This window comes from Ruditapes philippinarum, unplaced genomic scaffold (assembly GCF_026571515.1).
Source record: "Ruditapes philippinarum isolate M1 unplaced genomic scaffold, ASM2657151v2 ctg3236_1_1_1_1, whole genome shotgun sequence".
Lineage (NCBI taxonomy): Eukaryota > Metazoa > Mollusca > Bivalvia > Venerida > Veneridae > Ruditapes > Ruditapes philippinarum.
In genome coordinates, this window is record NW_026863247.1 from 48,852 (window position 1) to 66,829 (window position 17,978).

The following is a 17,978-nucleotide window of genomic DNA, read 5'->3' on the forward strand; positions in this document are numbered from 1 at the left end:
GCTTTTTTATCTTAAAACTTCAATTTTAGTGTGCATTGTTGATGGGCCTTCAAGACTAATGTATGGAGTGTTCGTTTTGTTAAAAAGTAAAAAGTTGCCATTTTAATGTAAAATGACGTAACGGGGAATTTTGTTTTGTATATTTATTTCATGAATGATTACTACGGTGGCATAAAAATGGCATTTGCAAATTTATTTTTTATTTAGCTTTTGATACTTATTTTTTGTTTGTTTTTCGTTCATATTTTCTTTTAGCTCACCAGAGCCAAGTGCTCAGGTTGATCTATAAGTATCAAAGGGGGACACTCCGTCGTCTGTCGTCATGCGTCAACAATCGTCTTCTTCTCTGAAACTACTTAACAGATTTACCTAAAATTTGGTCTGTAGCATCCTTGTGACAGTCACACTTAAATTTGCTTATGTCATTTAAATAAGCATCTTTTAGGGGTCATCAAAGCTAAAAATAGAAAAACCTTAAAACATCATCTCTTACAGAACTAAAGGCCGGATGATCACCAAACTTTGTCTGTAGCATTCTTGTGTAGTTTTTTTTATCAAGTTTGCTCTTATCAATCTGATTGGCCGCTTTTAGGGGTCTCTAGGGCTAAAAATAGAAAACTTCATTGGCCCCTTATAGGGGCCGCTATAGCTAAATATAGAAAAAAAACAACAGTTAGACATTTTCTTCTACAGAACTTATTGATGGATGATCACCAAACTTTATCTGTAGCATTCTTGGGTAGTCTTTTATCAAGTCTGTTCATATTACTTTCATTGGCTCCTTTTAGGGGCGCTATAGCTAAAAATAGAAAATCTTGTAGACATCTTCTTCTACAGAACTAATGCAAACTCTTCCAATTTGAACGGGAGACAACCTCTTTCTCCTGTCAAATTTTTAACTATTTTTCCTAGAATAAGGGGTGTTTAAAAAAATGAAATCTCCCTCTTTTTCATTTCAAAAATTCCTACTATGTCTATTGTCAATTAAAAAATCTCCCTCTTTTTGAAGTAAATTCTCCCTCTTGAACATTGAAAAAAGTTGACATGTAAACTATGTACATGTTATGCATAAAAAAGATTGAATGTCTTAATGTCATGACCTGTTTGCTTTTCAGAGATCTTGAGGGCATTCACTTGCTTTGTATCTTTCTGTTTGTGGGCATTGCATAATTGCAGGCTCATTTTTAGGTTACCCCCAGGAAATGAAATAAGGCCTAAAGAATTATAACATTTGATTCTGGTATCTTAGAAACAAGGACTTCAGTTTGTTTTCTTTTCTTCTTTTTTTCTCCTTTTTTTCATTAGGTAATATTCAAATAATTTTTCAATAGAAAAACACTCAAACTTATAAGTTAAATGTTAATAAATTTTAAATTATTTCATAAATGTAGATCTGGCTAAAATTATTTTTAATATTTTTCATCTTAATTTACTTTATAATCTTTTGTAACTTGCATTTTACATTAGGCAACAAAACTTTAAGTGAACTCACGACAACTTTAGAAGTATTTCTTGTTTGTCTTTATGTAATTTTTCATTTTTTTTTGGTGCTATTTTAGTATCAGTTTCAATTTCAATAATTTCTAATCAGAATCACATTTTGCAAACTTGGTTATCACTTGTTGCAAACAAATTTGCACCGTTTCATACAATGTATGTAAAGTTGTTTTCACTGAATACATAACATTTCAAAATATGTATGCAAAACAAGAAAATATGTATTCAAAACAAAAACAAAAAACAACAAAAATGTACGAAAAAACAAAAAAAAAAAGTATCCAAAAAAAAAAAAAAAATAAATAAATAAATAAAAAATAAATAAATAAAAAATTTCAAATGTCATTTTAATGCCACCGTAGATTACAGATATTTTTGTTTAGTTCAGTGTAAGAATGGAGTATATTTCACCGAGTGAGCACCAAAAGGTATATTTTACGAGTTGCGCAGCGGTAACTTCACTGTTTCAAACAGTGAAATTACCTGTTTTATATCACTGATATATTTCTATAAACAAACAAAAAAGGATGTAATAAAGATATTTCTTTCTCGTTTTATTAAAAAAAAACTAGTTACTACAACTAAAATCAACAAAAAAATACACCAAGAAGGAAATATTTGAATATTTGAATGCTTATGAAAATAATTTATCAAGAATTTATGAAGATCTTAATATTTTTGCAAACAGTATTTTAAATGAAAACAAAACAAAACTCATAATTTCATGACGTCATTAATGAAAACGCATGATGTCACCCACAATAATCAGTTAATTTATTACTTAATATATGAACTTTATAGGTACTTTATTTGCCAGAAGGTCAAATTATGTTTATTTATCAAAATATCCATGCAGAAAGTGAAAATATCCATGAGAAAAATGATTTAGTTTCATTGAGACATAATCTGAGGCAGCCAAACATTGTCTCAATATATGTGAGAAAAGGTCCCCAAATATAATGTTGAGATTTTTCTCAATTTCTTTTAGTGAAAGCAAAACTGAGAAAAATTTCAATCTCAATATCTGAGTTGAGAAAAACCTTAGATTTGAACTGAGATTTTTACTTTGAGAACATTGGTGAAAGCCGGGCCTGGTCTCAAGGTCAAGGTCACACTTAAAGGTCATTAAAAAATGCTTTTCCTGAGCAAAACTTCTGCATGTTTAGAATAATTATAACTTGGCAAAAATGTTCACTGTTGTGAGGCGGAGTGACTTGTGCTAAATTAATGTCCCTGCGGCCAAAATTAGATAAAAAATGCTAGAGATTACAATATATCCAGACAGTTTCCAATATACATACCTATAATGCTTACATCTTTGTCAAAAACTTCTGTGACAGGCGTATATTGTGACAATGTTGCCCTTGTTCTAAAAAGTACATGCTTCCATGTATAGTATTTCAGTAAAGAGATCAAACGTGGGGAAAATGTCCTGATATACGGAATTTAGAGTCAAGAAATGATTTACATCTTATATGAAATTATTGACAGACTTTGCAATAATTTTACTTTATTTTAATACCTATAAACTCTCTCCCTAAAATACACGCAAATATTGAAGAGTAAATACGCTTCAACGGATAGAAATTTCCGGTCTCGCCAGATATCAATTTTACACGCTGCTCGTAGCAAAATACAAAGCCTCAGAAAACTTTTACAATATTGTACTTTATTAACAAACATCTTTTTAATTAGCATTATGGATATAAAGATACACATATTGTCTGCACCAAAATAGTTGCGACCCGCATTTTCAAAATGTTCATGAAAGTTATCGGGAATCTAGAGGCATGCTGCTTTGTAACACTGCACTTTGGGGTCAAACGCACTTTGGGATTTAACCCCAAAATGCGGTAAACCTCACAGCTCACTTGGGATCAAAATCTAAGATTTGACCGCCAGGTGCGTTGATATGCTACATATCAACACACTTTGGGTTTGACAGTTTTTAAGGTGTCAACTGAGTTCTTCATAAATACTAAGTACTGACTAATTTCGAGCTGCGACACTGAAAAATTGTAAATGGAGTCGATACTTAAATGCATAAATATTTCTAAGTGTCTTTTAAATGCTGATGTAGCAGTAATAAAAATATGTGTTTAATGCTTAAGGGGTAAGTGTTTTATTAATCTAACTACTTGAAATATCTAAAAATTGCTGCTCTATATAACAAACTACTTTAGTACTTAAATAGCGAATGTATTTCTACAAAAATATCCTGTTTTGTCAGCCATTTACTAGATAGCTTTTGGTGCCATATTAAACATTGGATGTAGTTAATAGAGGATATTTGTTTAGTTCATTGTAAGATCGGTATTTATTTCACCAGGTGAGCACCAAAAGGTATATTTCAAGTAGCAGAGTCACGAGTGAAGTATGAACTTTTGGTGTTGACAAGGTGAAATGTATTTCGATTTTACACTACACTTAACAAATTTTCTTTTTATTATAATGCAAAGAAACTTTTTAAATAGACATTTTCGTGAAATATGGTATATATTTTCACGAAACATGATAAAATACCACATATTTTCACTCGCCGTCCGTGCTCGTGAAAATATGTGTCATTTTATCATGTTTCGTGAAAATATATTCCATATTTCACTCAAACGAAAAAATATCCTCTTACACTTTTTTTTGTTACCAATGGGAAATGTCACTGATATTATTTGTTGTGCCCCCCACGATAGTGGCGGGCATTTAGATTTACTCTTGTCCGTCCGTCCGTCCTTCCGTCCGTCCGTCCGTTCACTTTTGTGTCACACGTAACTCAAAAAGTATTTGACCTAGAGTCATGAAACTTTACAGGAATGCTGATCAGCATGTGTAGTTGTGCACCTGGGTATTTTCGTCTGGATATTTTTAGTATTTTCAGAGTAATTGCCCTTGACTTAGTAAAATTTTGCAATTTTCAACTTGTGTCGCATGTAACTCAAAAATTATTTGACCTTGAGTCATGAAACTTTACAGGAATGTTGATCAGCATGTGTAGTTGTGCACCTGGGTATTTTCGTCTGTATATTTTTAGTATTTTCAGAGTTATTGCCCTTTACTTAGTAAAATTTTGCAATTTTCAACTTGTGTCGCATGCAACTTAAAAAGTATTTGACCTAGAGTCATGAAACTTTACAGGAATATTGATCAGCATGTGCACCTGGGTATTTTTGTCTGGATATTTTTAGTTTTTTCAGAGTTATTGCCCTTGACTTAGTAAAATTTTGCAATTTTCAACTTGTGTCGCACGTAACTAAAAATTATTTGACTAAGAGTCATGAAACTTTACAGGAATGTTGATCAGCATGTGTAGTTGTGCACCTGGGTATTTTCGTCTGTATATTTTTAGTATTTTCAGAGTTATTGCCCTTGACTTAGTAAAATTTTGCAATTTTCAACTTGTGTCGCATGTAACTTAAAAAGTATATCACCTAGAGTCATGAAACTTTACAGGAATGTTGATCAGCATGTGTAGTTGTGCACCTAGGTATTTTCGTCTGGATATTTTTAGTATTTTCAGAGTTATTGCCCTTCACTTAGAAAATTTTTGCAATTTTCAACCTGTGTCGCAAGCTACTCAAAAAGGATTTGACATAGTTATTAAACCTTATGGGCAGGTTGCTCAGCATATTTATATTTGCACCTGGGGTTTCGCGTGTGGATTTATCCAGTATTTTTAGAGTTATTTCCCTTGAGTTAGTGAAAAGATTGACAGAACAGTGGCGCGGTGGGGGCACCATTGTCCTATGGACACATTTCTAGTTATAAATATAGTATGAAAGTGTTTTTCGGCAACAGTCTACTGTAGTCTAGTTCAACCGAAAAACACATTTTTACGGGCGATTAAATAGTCGTAGTGAAAACAAGAGCCGCTATTATTCTTTTTTCAACCTTTTAAATGAATATATATTACACTTTTTATGTTACCAATGGAAAATGTCAGTGATATTTTTTTTGTTTATACAGTATGAAAGTGTTTTTCGACTACGTAACGGTCTAGCGTAAAAAATGGAAAAGCCAAACAACACATTCTACGGGCGATGAAATGGACATATTTAAAATAAGAAGTATTAAACACGTTTTCGGTAGTTTTCTGTGCGCATCGTTATGCGCTTCCAAGAAAGATAATCTCGGATAATTACTCTTCAAATGAAGGTCAAGTTGAATAGTATTCGGATAAGTGTTTAAATTTCGGCTATAAGAAAATTATGAGTAAATAATACAGAATAGATATTTCTAAAATTTCAAAAGGAGATCCGTTCAAAAGAATAAGAGGTTGTATAGACAACATCACATAAAGGATTTCTCCAAGCATTAGTATGACAGCATTGATGATAATTCTGCGCGCGTTACCCCACCCACTTGTGGTATAGTGACGAAAGTGCGTCGCGACTTGATTACTGGCAGACAACTGAGCAAAGTTTAAAATGATATATTTTAAAAGTGTTGAATGAAAAAACAAAATTGATATCTAAGAAATGTTCAGAATTTCATTATTTACTTGGTAAATTTCTGAATATTTGCTTACTGTTCGGGTATGTTAGTCGAGTGAAAAAAATAATATTGCCCCAGATATGTTTTAAAAAGATATTCAGTATCATTTACTTAATTAATATAACATCAAAAGAAAAAAGAAATTTTTATTACAACATGTCTTTGTTGTATATTTGACAATACATTTAGTATAACGCGGATATTTCTTAAGAAAACGTGGTAATTTTGACAGTTGGCATATGCGGTAACCGTGGAAACTGCCTGTTTACAAAAAACTAACACGTCAACGTCTATATTTTATTTCCATTTTTGAATCCACCATCAAATGTTACTTGATATATCAATAATGTAAACAATTCTATGCAAGAAATTTCTTGATAGCTTTAATTTTTTACAGAATTCATGTTTATTTTTCTCATTATTTTAGTTAAAAAGCATGAAAACTTATTTTTTAAAGATATATGATCCAAATATCGTTTGTTTTATACAGATTGTTAGAATTAAGAAATGATATATCCCAAACTGTGATTTATTGCTCAATAACATTACTGTTTGGAGTTCGGATGCGGGGAATTATATCACGAGGGCGTAGCCCCAGTGATATGATGATGCGCATCCGAACGACAAACAGTGATGTTATCAAGCAATAAAATCACCGATTTGGATATATTATTTCGATTCTAACACGACATCAACAAATAAATGCTGCCGTACATGATAATTAGATAAACTGCGTCTGATTTGTTTCCATACTTAATTTCAGCGCGTCACAGTTTTAGTGATTACGTCATGTGTATAACGATTACGTCACATGTCTAAACATAGATAGTGAAACAGTGATTTTATAGCATAATAATACACACTTTTGGTTCTTGTATGTTCAATAGGAAAAAATGCGGGTCGTGTTAGAATATACTATATAATACACGAAGAATCAATATCAATTTAAATTCTAACAAGTCAAGAAAAACATTATAATTATTATATAGATGGACTTTAGATTTGTTGGTTTAATTTGATTTCGCCTCAGTTTCCAGTAGAAACGTTCTTTAAAAGCCTTTTCCAGCGTGAGTAGAAACATTTTGAGAATAACAAATTTTGAAATCTTTAAAACTTTTTCACTCTTAAATGTTCAACTCCAAAGTATTAATTGTGAAATAAATGTGAAATTAAACTCGTTTGCGACATTGAAATAGCATTCTTGATTTAATTGTTTTTGTCAGAGCTGTTTGGCGCTACATTCACACATTGTGACGTCATGTAAATAACGACTGAATTTAAGATATATTTGGATTCTTTTTCTTAGTAAGACCATTTTTTTTTCATTTTAGATAGTTTTCACAGCAAAGAATTTTTTTTATTGATCAGATTTTTCGAACAAAATGGCGCCGTCATTGTGTCGGTTTGAAATTTACACAGGGAGCTAATAAAAACGGTGAGTGCATTGTTGCAGAATAATGCACGCTTCCTTCTTTGTTTATATAGAAAAAAATAACTAAAATTCATTCTTTTTGATTGTATTTTTATGATCCCAAAGTGCGGTCCTTTCAAACTTTGACACCAAAGTGCGTAACGCACGTTGGGGCTTGACCCCAAAGTACCTATTGCACTTTTGGGTAGAACCCCCAAGTGCATTTGACCCCAAAGTGCGTTGTTACACTGCTTTATCTGAACTTTGTGACTTGTCTTTGCTACATGCATTTTATCTTCCAAGCAAAAATTGATAGTTCTATTTCATTTATATCTAATGTTTTCATTCAGTAGAGAATAACTTTGTTGTTTTGTTATACTTCCTGTATAAGAATAATTTTATTTTTAACCAATTATTCTTAATCATTTGCCATTTGTCGTCCGAATTAGATTAAAGTTTCCTTTTAATTGGAACCTTGGTAAACAAATAAAGAAACGCGCAGGATATCGAACTGTTTTCTCTCTGTTTTCAGGACATATGCTTTGACTGAAGGAGAAAACGACAGACACACTGCCACAGTTAATAAACTGTTACAATTCACCTCTTTTATATTAAACGAGGTAATATCTGATTTCTATATGTCTTATTTATCTCTTGGAATATACTTTTATCATTATTGCATTGTCTGTGGCAATTCTTCGAACATTCACCCGTGCCGATTTTACGACTCCGTAAAAATGGTTTTGCACGACCATGCATATATTTTGATGTCGTTAGCGGTATACAAACATAATGTAAAGACTTTTTGGGGGTATGTGATAAATAAAATATATGATGCGTTCAAGTTTATTGCTTATTTTATTAAAAACGCTGAATAAAATAATATTATGCTCGCCAGAGGCTTGCATATAGAGGATATTGAATGAGTGTAGTTTAAAACTAAATTTATTGAACGAGTTGAATAAAATCATATAATATTGTTTTATTCAATGAGTTCAATAAATAGAGTATTAAATCTACACGAATATTAAGAGGATATTTTTTTCGTTTAAGTGAAATATGGAATATATTTTCACGAAACATGATAAAATGCTGAGTGAAAATATATACCATATTTCACGAAAAACAAAAATATAACCTTTTTATTTAATTTCATTTTAAAAAAAGGTTATTAACCCCCTTGCCTGCTACGCAACTGCAATTATACAGCGCGCAGTAATATGAATATCGTCTTGTTTTGCACGCAAGATTTAGCGCTAGATTGTGACGTCACGTAAACGACTTTTTAAACGTCTGTACAGCGTTAATGACTGAATTAAAGATATTGGTGTTCAAATTTAATTTCTTAGTTACACCATTTTCTATCATTCTAGATAGTTTTCAAAACAAAATTCAACAAAAAAATGTTTGTTTTATCAGATTTTTCAAACAAAATGTCGAAAGAAGTCCCTTAAAATAAATATGAGTTTTGACTCCGCTCACTTTCATATTTATATTTCATATTAATTTTAAAAGATATAAGATATATTTGACTGATATAGCACCATATTTCATAGGTAAAATTAAATAAAATATTATATTTATCACATATATAAAATAAGAACAGTAAACTGTTTAAATGAGTATTTTTTCAATGACGCGCCTATAGTGTAACGCTAACATTAGCGCGCTTTAACGCTATGTTCTATATAGCGCAAATGACGTCGCGTTAAAGTGTTATTACATAGAGTATATTTGTTTGTTTCAGTGTTAGATCGAAAAATATTTCATCGAGTGAACACCAGATGCAATATTTTCCACGAGTGGCGTTCCACGAGTGGCGTAGCCACGAGTGAAAATATAATAGCTGGGGTTCACGAGTGAAATATTATTTGATCTTACATGTAAAACAAACAAATTTTCTGTTTATTTCATGATTTTTTAACGATTTTTACACCATTTTACTGACTTTTGCCGCGTAACGTCATGCTCTTATCTTCATGACGTCATCAAATAATGACGTCACAATGTTGAAGCAAAATATAATTCCATGATTATTTTTAGATTTTAGATGTTTTTCAGCACAACGTTCGTAAATATTTACAAACTACAGTTATCACGTACATTTTTTATTATGATTGACTACATTTCCGCTGAAAAAAACATTCATTAATGATAAATATTTTATTTTTACGCCAAATATAGTTCGGCTACTGTGAAATTATATTTGGTAATCATTACTGTGAAATTATCAGAATATGATTAACCGTTATAATTCAGTAATCTACTGCAAAACATGTAATAAACTAGTGTAATATCGTTTTTATTATATAGAGGATATGTGTTTGTTTGTCTGTAAGATGACATTTTATTTCATCGAGTGGGCTTTAAAAACAGTATCCTCACGAGTGGCGTAGCCATGAATGAGAATACTTTTTTTAAAGTTCACGAGATGAAATAAAATTACATCTTACACAACAAACAGACAAATTTTCTTTTTATTTTATGCTTTAAAACAAGTTAAAACGAAATTTCCATGATTTTAACGCTAATATCAAAATCTGTTTCCACCATTGAGAGCCCCATTTAGACGGAATGTCTCATTTAAAACAAGAAGTCTTGAGCTGAAAAATAAGTCCGCCAATCAAGGTTAAATGACGGTGATATTAATTCATTTTATTAAAAAATATGAATGATCGCTTGTTTTAATAATAAAAACAAACAATTGTTGTACATAGGAGAAAAAGTCCAACCATCCATCCATATGTCTGTTACTTCCTGCGAATTTATATTAGACCTTGCTTTGTAAAATGTAAGCGGCAGCCATTTTTTTAAAGTTGTGTATTTCATGGTAGGAAAATAATTGTGTAAGATTCAGACGGATATAATTTGGATTTGTTAGTCATACACCTTTTTAAAAGAAAGAAAACTTATTTGAGGATTGTAACAGACAAAAAATAAGTGTTGACAGAAGTGAAAACATTCAGAAAAGGAGCTAGGGATATGGAAAACTTGGAAGCTTGCTAAGGAACGCTGGGTTGTTTTACTTATTTTACGAGTGATGGCTGTCAATGCTTTTCAATTTTCATAAAGCATACGGCAGTCATTGCTCGTAGGATACTTAAATATGCCCAAATGTCATCAAGAGCAGTTTTGCATGGGGGAAGGAATGTATTTTTTAGACTGTAAAAACGAAACAAAAAATTTCGAGACGAAATTTAGTGATTGGAATTTGAAGGAATATAAGTAAGTTTTCTCTCTTTATTACTTTTGACATTTAAGTTATTTATCTATTTCAGCTTTGCTTTATCTTTTAACAGCCTTACATTGTCAGAATTGTCAGTAAAAATAAAATTGAGGTACCACATGGGAAAAATCTTAAAAAGTAGTTTCGTCATTGAAAAAAGTGAAATTATATTTTGATAATTTTCATTGTGAAATTATCAAATATAATTTTCACGGATAAATCAGTAATCCACAGAAAAGCATAAAATAAATAGAGGATATTTGTTTGTTTCAGTGTAAGATCGAAAAATATTTCACCGAGTGAACACCAGATGCAATATTTTCCACGAGTGGCGTAGCCACGAGTGAAAATATAATAGCTGGGGTTCACGAGTGAAATATTATTTGATCTTACATGTAAAACAAATAAATTTTCTGTTTATTTCATGATTTTTTAACGATTTTTACACCATTTTACTGATTTTTGCCGCGTAACGTCATGCTCTTATCTTCATGACGTCATCAAATAATGACGTCACAATGTTGAAGCAAAATATAATTCCATGATTATTTTTAGATTTTAGATGTTTTTCAACACAACGTTCGTAAATATTTACGAACTACAATTATCACGTACATTTTTTATTATGATTGACATCATTTCCGCTGAAAAAAACATTCATTAATGATAAATATTTTATTTTTACGCCAAATATAGTTCGGCTACTGTGAAATTATATTTGGTAATCATTACTGTGAAATTATCAGAATATTATTAACCGTTATAATTCAGTAATCTACTGCAAAGCATGTAATAAATGGCTTTATTACACTCCTGCACCAGGGTTTATGTGATAAAATAATATAATTTTATTCAACTAATGCAATAAATTAAGTATTGAACTTACACACATTCAATTTTCTCTACTTATTTTATGCTTTTCAGTGGATTACTGATTTATCCGTGAAACTTGTATTTGATAATTTCACAGTGAAAATTATCAAAATATAATTTCACACTTTTCAATGACGAAACTACTTTTTAAAGATTTTTCCCTTCAATCCTCATAAATGTATATGCTTTCTTTCTTTTTAAAAGGTGTATAACTAACAAATCCAAATGATATCCCTCTAAATCAAACACAATTATTTTCCACCCGTAAAATACACAACTTTAAAAAATGGCTGCCGCTTACATTTAACAAAGCCACGTCTTATATAAATTCGCAGTAAGTAACAGAAATATGGATGGATGGTTGGACTTTTCCCCTACAAGAATTGTTTGTTTTTATTATTAAAACAAGCGATCATTCATATTTTTAAACAAAATAAATAATAACACTGTCATTTAACGTTGATTGTCGGACTTATTTTTCAGCTCAAGACTTCTTGTTTTTAATGAGAAATTCCGACTAAATGGGGCTCTCAATGGGGAAAACAGACTTTAATATTTTACGTTAATATTATGGAAATTTCGTTTTAACTTGTTTTTTAGCATAAATTAAAAAGAAAATTTGTTTGTTTGTTGTGTAAGATGTATTATATTATTTCACTGAGTAAGTACAAAAAGTTAACTGTATATATTTTCTTTCTTTTTTAAAGGTGTATATTTTTCATGAGTGGCAACAACTTTAAAAAATGGCTGCCGCTTACATTTAACAAAGCCACGTCTTATATAAATTCGCAGTAAGTAACAGAAATATGGATGGATGGTTGGACTTTTCCCCTACAAGAATTGTTTGTTTTTATTATTAAAACAAGCGATCATTCATATTTTTTAAACAAAATAAATAATATCACTGTCATTTAACGTTGATTGTCGGACTAATTTTCAGCTCAAGACTTCTTGTTTTTAATGAGAAATTCCGACTAAATGGGGCTCTCAATGGGGAAAACAGACTTTAATATTTTACGTTAATATTATGGAAATTTCGTTTTAACTTGTTTTTTAGCATAAATTAAAAAGAAAATTTGTTTGTTTGTTGTGTAAGATGTATATTTCACTGAGTAAGTACAAAAAGGAATATTTCATGAGTGGCACAGTAAACACTTTTTGTGTTCACGAAGTGAGATATATTTTGATCTAACACTAAAAGAAACACATTTTCTTTTAATTATATAATTATGCAAAGAAACGTTTAAAGAGACATTTTAACCTTATGTCTCATATTAACCAGAACTATGCACGCTGGTATTTCACTGAAACAACAGACATAAATCGAAAACAGAGAAAGTATCAACATTTCAAACAGTGAAATATCAGTTTAATATATTACTGATACATTTGTATAAGCCACCCCAAAACATGTAATAATTTGTTATCAAAATGTTTTAATTAAGAAAATTCATTCATAGGTAGTCAGAATAACTTCAGTCTCTGCCAATGACAATTATTCATTTTAAGGCAACATCTTGTTGCTCCTGTCTATTTTTTGTTCAGATCAACTCCTACGCTTGTATTTTAAACGCTTTTGGGATTAAGCCGTAAAATTTTCAAATCAAAATTAATAATATTAATGAATTGAGGAAAATGTTCGTATTATTTTAAGGGAAAGTTAAATAATCAAATTGATAAGTCATTTCTAAATAAGCTTACGGTTTATATATCTAAATGACCTTTATTTCAACGCTCTACGACACGTTAGACTAGTTTTTTCACATGCAGAGAAAAAACGTGCTGCTATAAAATGGTTATTACTACAAGCTCTTCTGTTTCTTTATAACGGTTACAAACCTTTTAAATCAACATAACAAACATTGACTAATTTTTCAGTCTTATTTGTTTTTTTTCATTACAATCGGAAATGGAACTCACATAATTTAGCAAATTTATCCATTTCAATGAACGTATAGCAGGCATACCTTAACGGGGATTTACATGATGCCTTATCATTTAAAGAAATAATATATTCAAAACAGTGTTTTTATAGTTCATTAACGTCACTGTTTGGAGTTCGGATTCGAGGAATTATACTACGAGGGCGATGCCCGAATTATATAATGACACGCATCCAAACGACAATTATGTTATCAGACGATAAAGTCACATATTTGAATATATTATTTCGATTATAATACTGCACGTTTGTAACGTCGCTTTTCATTGGATAATAGTGACGTTTATATAGTTTTTTATAATACTGCACGTTTGTAACGTCGCTTTTCATTGGATAATCGTGACGTTTATATAGATTTATTTACACGGCTGCTGTCGATATCTTACTTTTTCTCCACAAAAAGATGCTTGCTGTATTATAAATTCGTTATAAAGTTTTTTTACAGGTTATATAGCCGTATATAAACGGCTGTTTGCAATATAACCATCGCCTTACGGCTCGGGTTATATTTACAAATAGCCGTTTATATAGGGCCATATAACCTGTCAACGATCTTTATAACTAATATTATACACGGCTACTGTCGATTCGTTAAGAAATCTTACTTTTTTCTCTAAAAAATGATGCGTGCTGTATTGTAAATTCGTTATAAAGATTGTTGACAGGATATATGGCCGTATATAAACCGCTGTTTGCAATATAACCCTCGCCTAACGGCTCGGGTTATATTTACAAACAGCCGTTTATATAGGGCCATATAACCTGTCAACAATCTTTATAACTAATATTTTAACATATATGCCGTAACTAATATTAAGCTGAATTGCGCTTGAATTGTTTCCGTACTTATTTTCAGTGCGTCCCATATTTAGTGGTTAAATCACATGCAAATTGATAACGTCGCATATCTAAATATAGAACTTCAACAGTGATTTTATTGCATATTCTAACATTTCTAGGGGCCGTTTTATCAACGCTTTACGACACGTCGTAGGCTAGTTTTTTGTCACTATTGACAAAGAAGAAAAAAACGGTGTACTGCTAATAAACACTGGTTATGTACTACCTGTATATGAGGCTCTTATGTTTTCTCCCTCGATTATATAGTTTACAAAGCCTTTTAAAGCAACAATAACAAAAACATTGTTACTAATTTTTTCAGTTCTTATGATGTTTTTTTTTCATACAATACTAAAATTACATCTCACATAATAAAGCATCAGATTTGATCCATGTCACAGGGGGTCGAAGGTATAGCGGTGCAATACTCCTTTAAGCGAGGTGATTTCATGCGATACGCCCTTATGGCGGATTTACCCGTGTAAATACACGTCAGAATGAGTATTTTTTATTAAGTATTTCATAAATCTTCGATAACAATTGCACATTTTGTATTGAGGATGTGAAAAAGGACCAACACACATTTCATCAAAATTACAGAGGCCTAAATTCATAACTATAAAAGTTATTGAAGGTAAACTGACGGCAACTAATTTTGGGTCGGTGAATAAAATCGCTTGATGCAAGCTAATATTAATATAGTTAATTTCTTTTTTCTTTTTTGATTGTATAAGAGTAATCATAATTGAGTTGCATAGCAAGTACTTTTGTGCTCCGATATACATAGACGCTTACTGGTCAAAATATTTAAGTGTACGCTTGATTTGGGTGTGATAAAGGTTCGATATTTTTCATTATCACATCTGCTGTACATGTTTTCCTATGATTATACTAAGTATTTGCCCGTTTCTGGAATTCTTAAATCTTCTTCTTTCCTTAAAGATTAACTTGAAATAAAAGTTTGTATAACCATCCATATAAGTGTTTGGACTTAATTTGAATGATTAATAATAATTATCCTGTGATAATTAGGAGTTGAAAAAAAGTAACCTTTACTCTAAGATCTTAGATAAAAAGTAGGAATTTGACCAAAACATGTAAGAATGAATTTAAAAAACCTATTAAGAAATCTTGTATAAATTAACTCACTTTCAAAGCAGAACCTTTCAGAAAAATAGCAGTTAATACATGTATGTTATATAAGGGCTGTTTTACTTCATGAGGTTCTAAGATCTTTTGTACATGCTGCTGTCAAACTGATATTTTTTCATATTATAAATAGAAATGAACATTTCAAACAACCTATTAAATACAGTGAAAGTACATTTCACGGCTGTTCTAGAGATAGAGACTGAGAACCAGGTGGTAAAAATCTTTAGGTGGTAAAATTCTATTTTTGTAGTGCACATAATTGTGGCCTGTCAGGAAAAAACACAAAACTACAATTTCAAAATTCAGTCAGTCATTGGACACAAAACAGCTCAGTGTCTGTCTTAGGAACAGCTGATGCTCACATTTGCAAATACACCGTTGTAAATGTTTCAGAGCAATTAAAACATTACAAATTGATTAACAAACAAAACTACTGCCAGATAAGTACCAGAAGTACAAATGCTGACACATGCGCAAATAAACAAAAAGCTTTTGAGTATATAATATCAGATTGAGTCACAATGCTTATGGAGTAGTATATAAATAACACATGGGTTTGTGGGTTACAGTTAAAATATCATCCGAAGGAAAATACTGTTAGCCAAGGTGTTAGCCGAGGGAAACAGTATTTTTAGGTGGGTTGATATTTTTACTGTTACTCACAAACGCTTGTGTGTTATTTATTTTATTTGCCGAACAGATACTGTAATCTATAATACTTTTATTTACATAAAAAACAATTGCCCAGATTTTATACTGTTAAAAAGTGCTGTTGGCCTGTAACGGTACAATTCTCTTGGTACACTTGCTTCAACTCCTAGTTGAAATGAATATTTACAAAAAAGTGAGGGGTAATATTATACATTAAATGATGAAGAGAAAGCCTAGTTTTAAAAGTAAAACTACTGGCAGATAAGTTAAATCACTAAAAGTATGAATGCTTTCATAAGCAAATACACAAAACTGTTTGGTATACACTGGTTATGGAGTAGTAAAGTTATATATTCAAAGCGACAGAGCTAATGACAAACATCAGAATAACTGAAATACAATTATGTGCTCTGTATATAATATATAACATCCAATCCATAGAGGAAATCAAACCAGTTTTTTTTATAAATTTTAAGTTCCATTGGAAAAAAATAATAAATGGAAGAAACAAAACGAATATTATCGTGACTATTGATAACTTGAGTATTTCAAATTTATGTACATAACTAATCTCATTTTAATAATTAACCTCTGTGAGAAAAGAACATTTAAATTAACTATCTCAAAGTACATTAATTGACACTGTTGTTTTAATGGACACTGTGGTTTTCATATGATTAACATAAAACTCAAAACTTGATATTTCATCAAAATTGAATAAGAATGTACTGTAATGAGGAAGTTGCTACAGAAAAACATACCAACATTTGTGCGTACATTTGTTTTATCGGACCAAATATTAGGCGTACAGTAAGAAAAATGGAAATATTTTATATATTTTCGGATAGATATGGAAAACTACTCTTGTATATCGTTTTGTTTCCAAAAGTAAACATGTTGGGACTTAAATTAAACTAATCGAATATCTCGTTTTAAAACGACTGATACATTATTCGTTTGCATGTGCATATCAGGTTGACAGTTAAATTTGCAACAACAAATACCTCAATAACTTCCTCAATTCTACAAAATTTAGTATTTTATTTTGACAATCATGCACAATTATAAGTTTTGATCAGCATGCACAATGCTATTCTTCGGAAAATTACAACAGACAACAAATATTTGGAAAAAAACATGCTCATACCCACTTTCGTTTTCGCTCCCGTCCGCCATTAGGGCGTATCGCATGAATTCACCTCGCTTAAATGAGTATCGCACCGCTATACGTTCGACCCCCTGATGTCAGTTAAAACAAATATTTTGACACCCGTCAGCAGCGTAATGACGTCATCCTCAGTGCACAACTCATTCATAAACGCGTTAGAATGACATCATTTCAAACATACAAGCATGATTAACCAAACACTGATGCAAACACAATGCAATCCAGTCTGAGACGTAAGTTTTTATTGTTGAAAACTTGATTATTTTTTTTTAAATTATTGTTTTTTTTTTATTATTTCTATATTTTAACAACAGAAGGATGTGAAAACGAACAGCGTTATACGAAAACCAGCACCGGAAGTAATATCCGCTTGAAAATATAGCATTAGTGATCTTTCTTAATTTCTATTGTTAGAATCGAAATAATATCTGTCTGAGTGGTGTTTATCGGCTATTTAACACCGGTTTGTCGTTTTTGTGCGGAAAAATTAACCACTCAGGCCTACGGCTTTCATGGTCAATTCCTACGCATGCTAAACACCGCCTAGACAGATATTAATTCTTTTGGTTCTTCTATATTCAATAGGGAACAATGCTGGTCGTGTTAGAATTAGCAATATATTTCATTTTTCAGGTGGATCTACGATTTCAAAGTATGAAAGACTACTCGTATTCAACATCCTGTCTTTTTGCTGGAATTTACATAGCTGATGTAAGTGTTCATAGGGAAC

At 31.0% G+C, this 17,978-nt stretch overlaps 1 protein-coding gene across 2 annotated transcripts in view; it reads left to right on the forward strand.

Moving 5' to 3' along the window:
• The window catches only part of LOC132721582 (zinc metalloproteinase-disintegrin-like NaMP), a 107,947-nt gene that overhangs the window by 30,043 nt on the left and 59,926 nt on the right, over nt 1-17,978 (forward strand). For both annotated transcript variants that reach the window (XM_060705902.1, XM_060705903.1), the window contains exons 4-5: nt 7,929-8,016; nt 17,882-17,959. In XM_060705902.1, the coding sequence (XP_060561885.1) occupies nt 7,929-8,016; nt 17,882-17,959 (166 nt within the window). The remainder of the gene's footprint in view (nt 1-7,928; nt 8,017-17,881; nt 17,960-17,978) is intronic.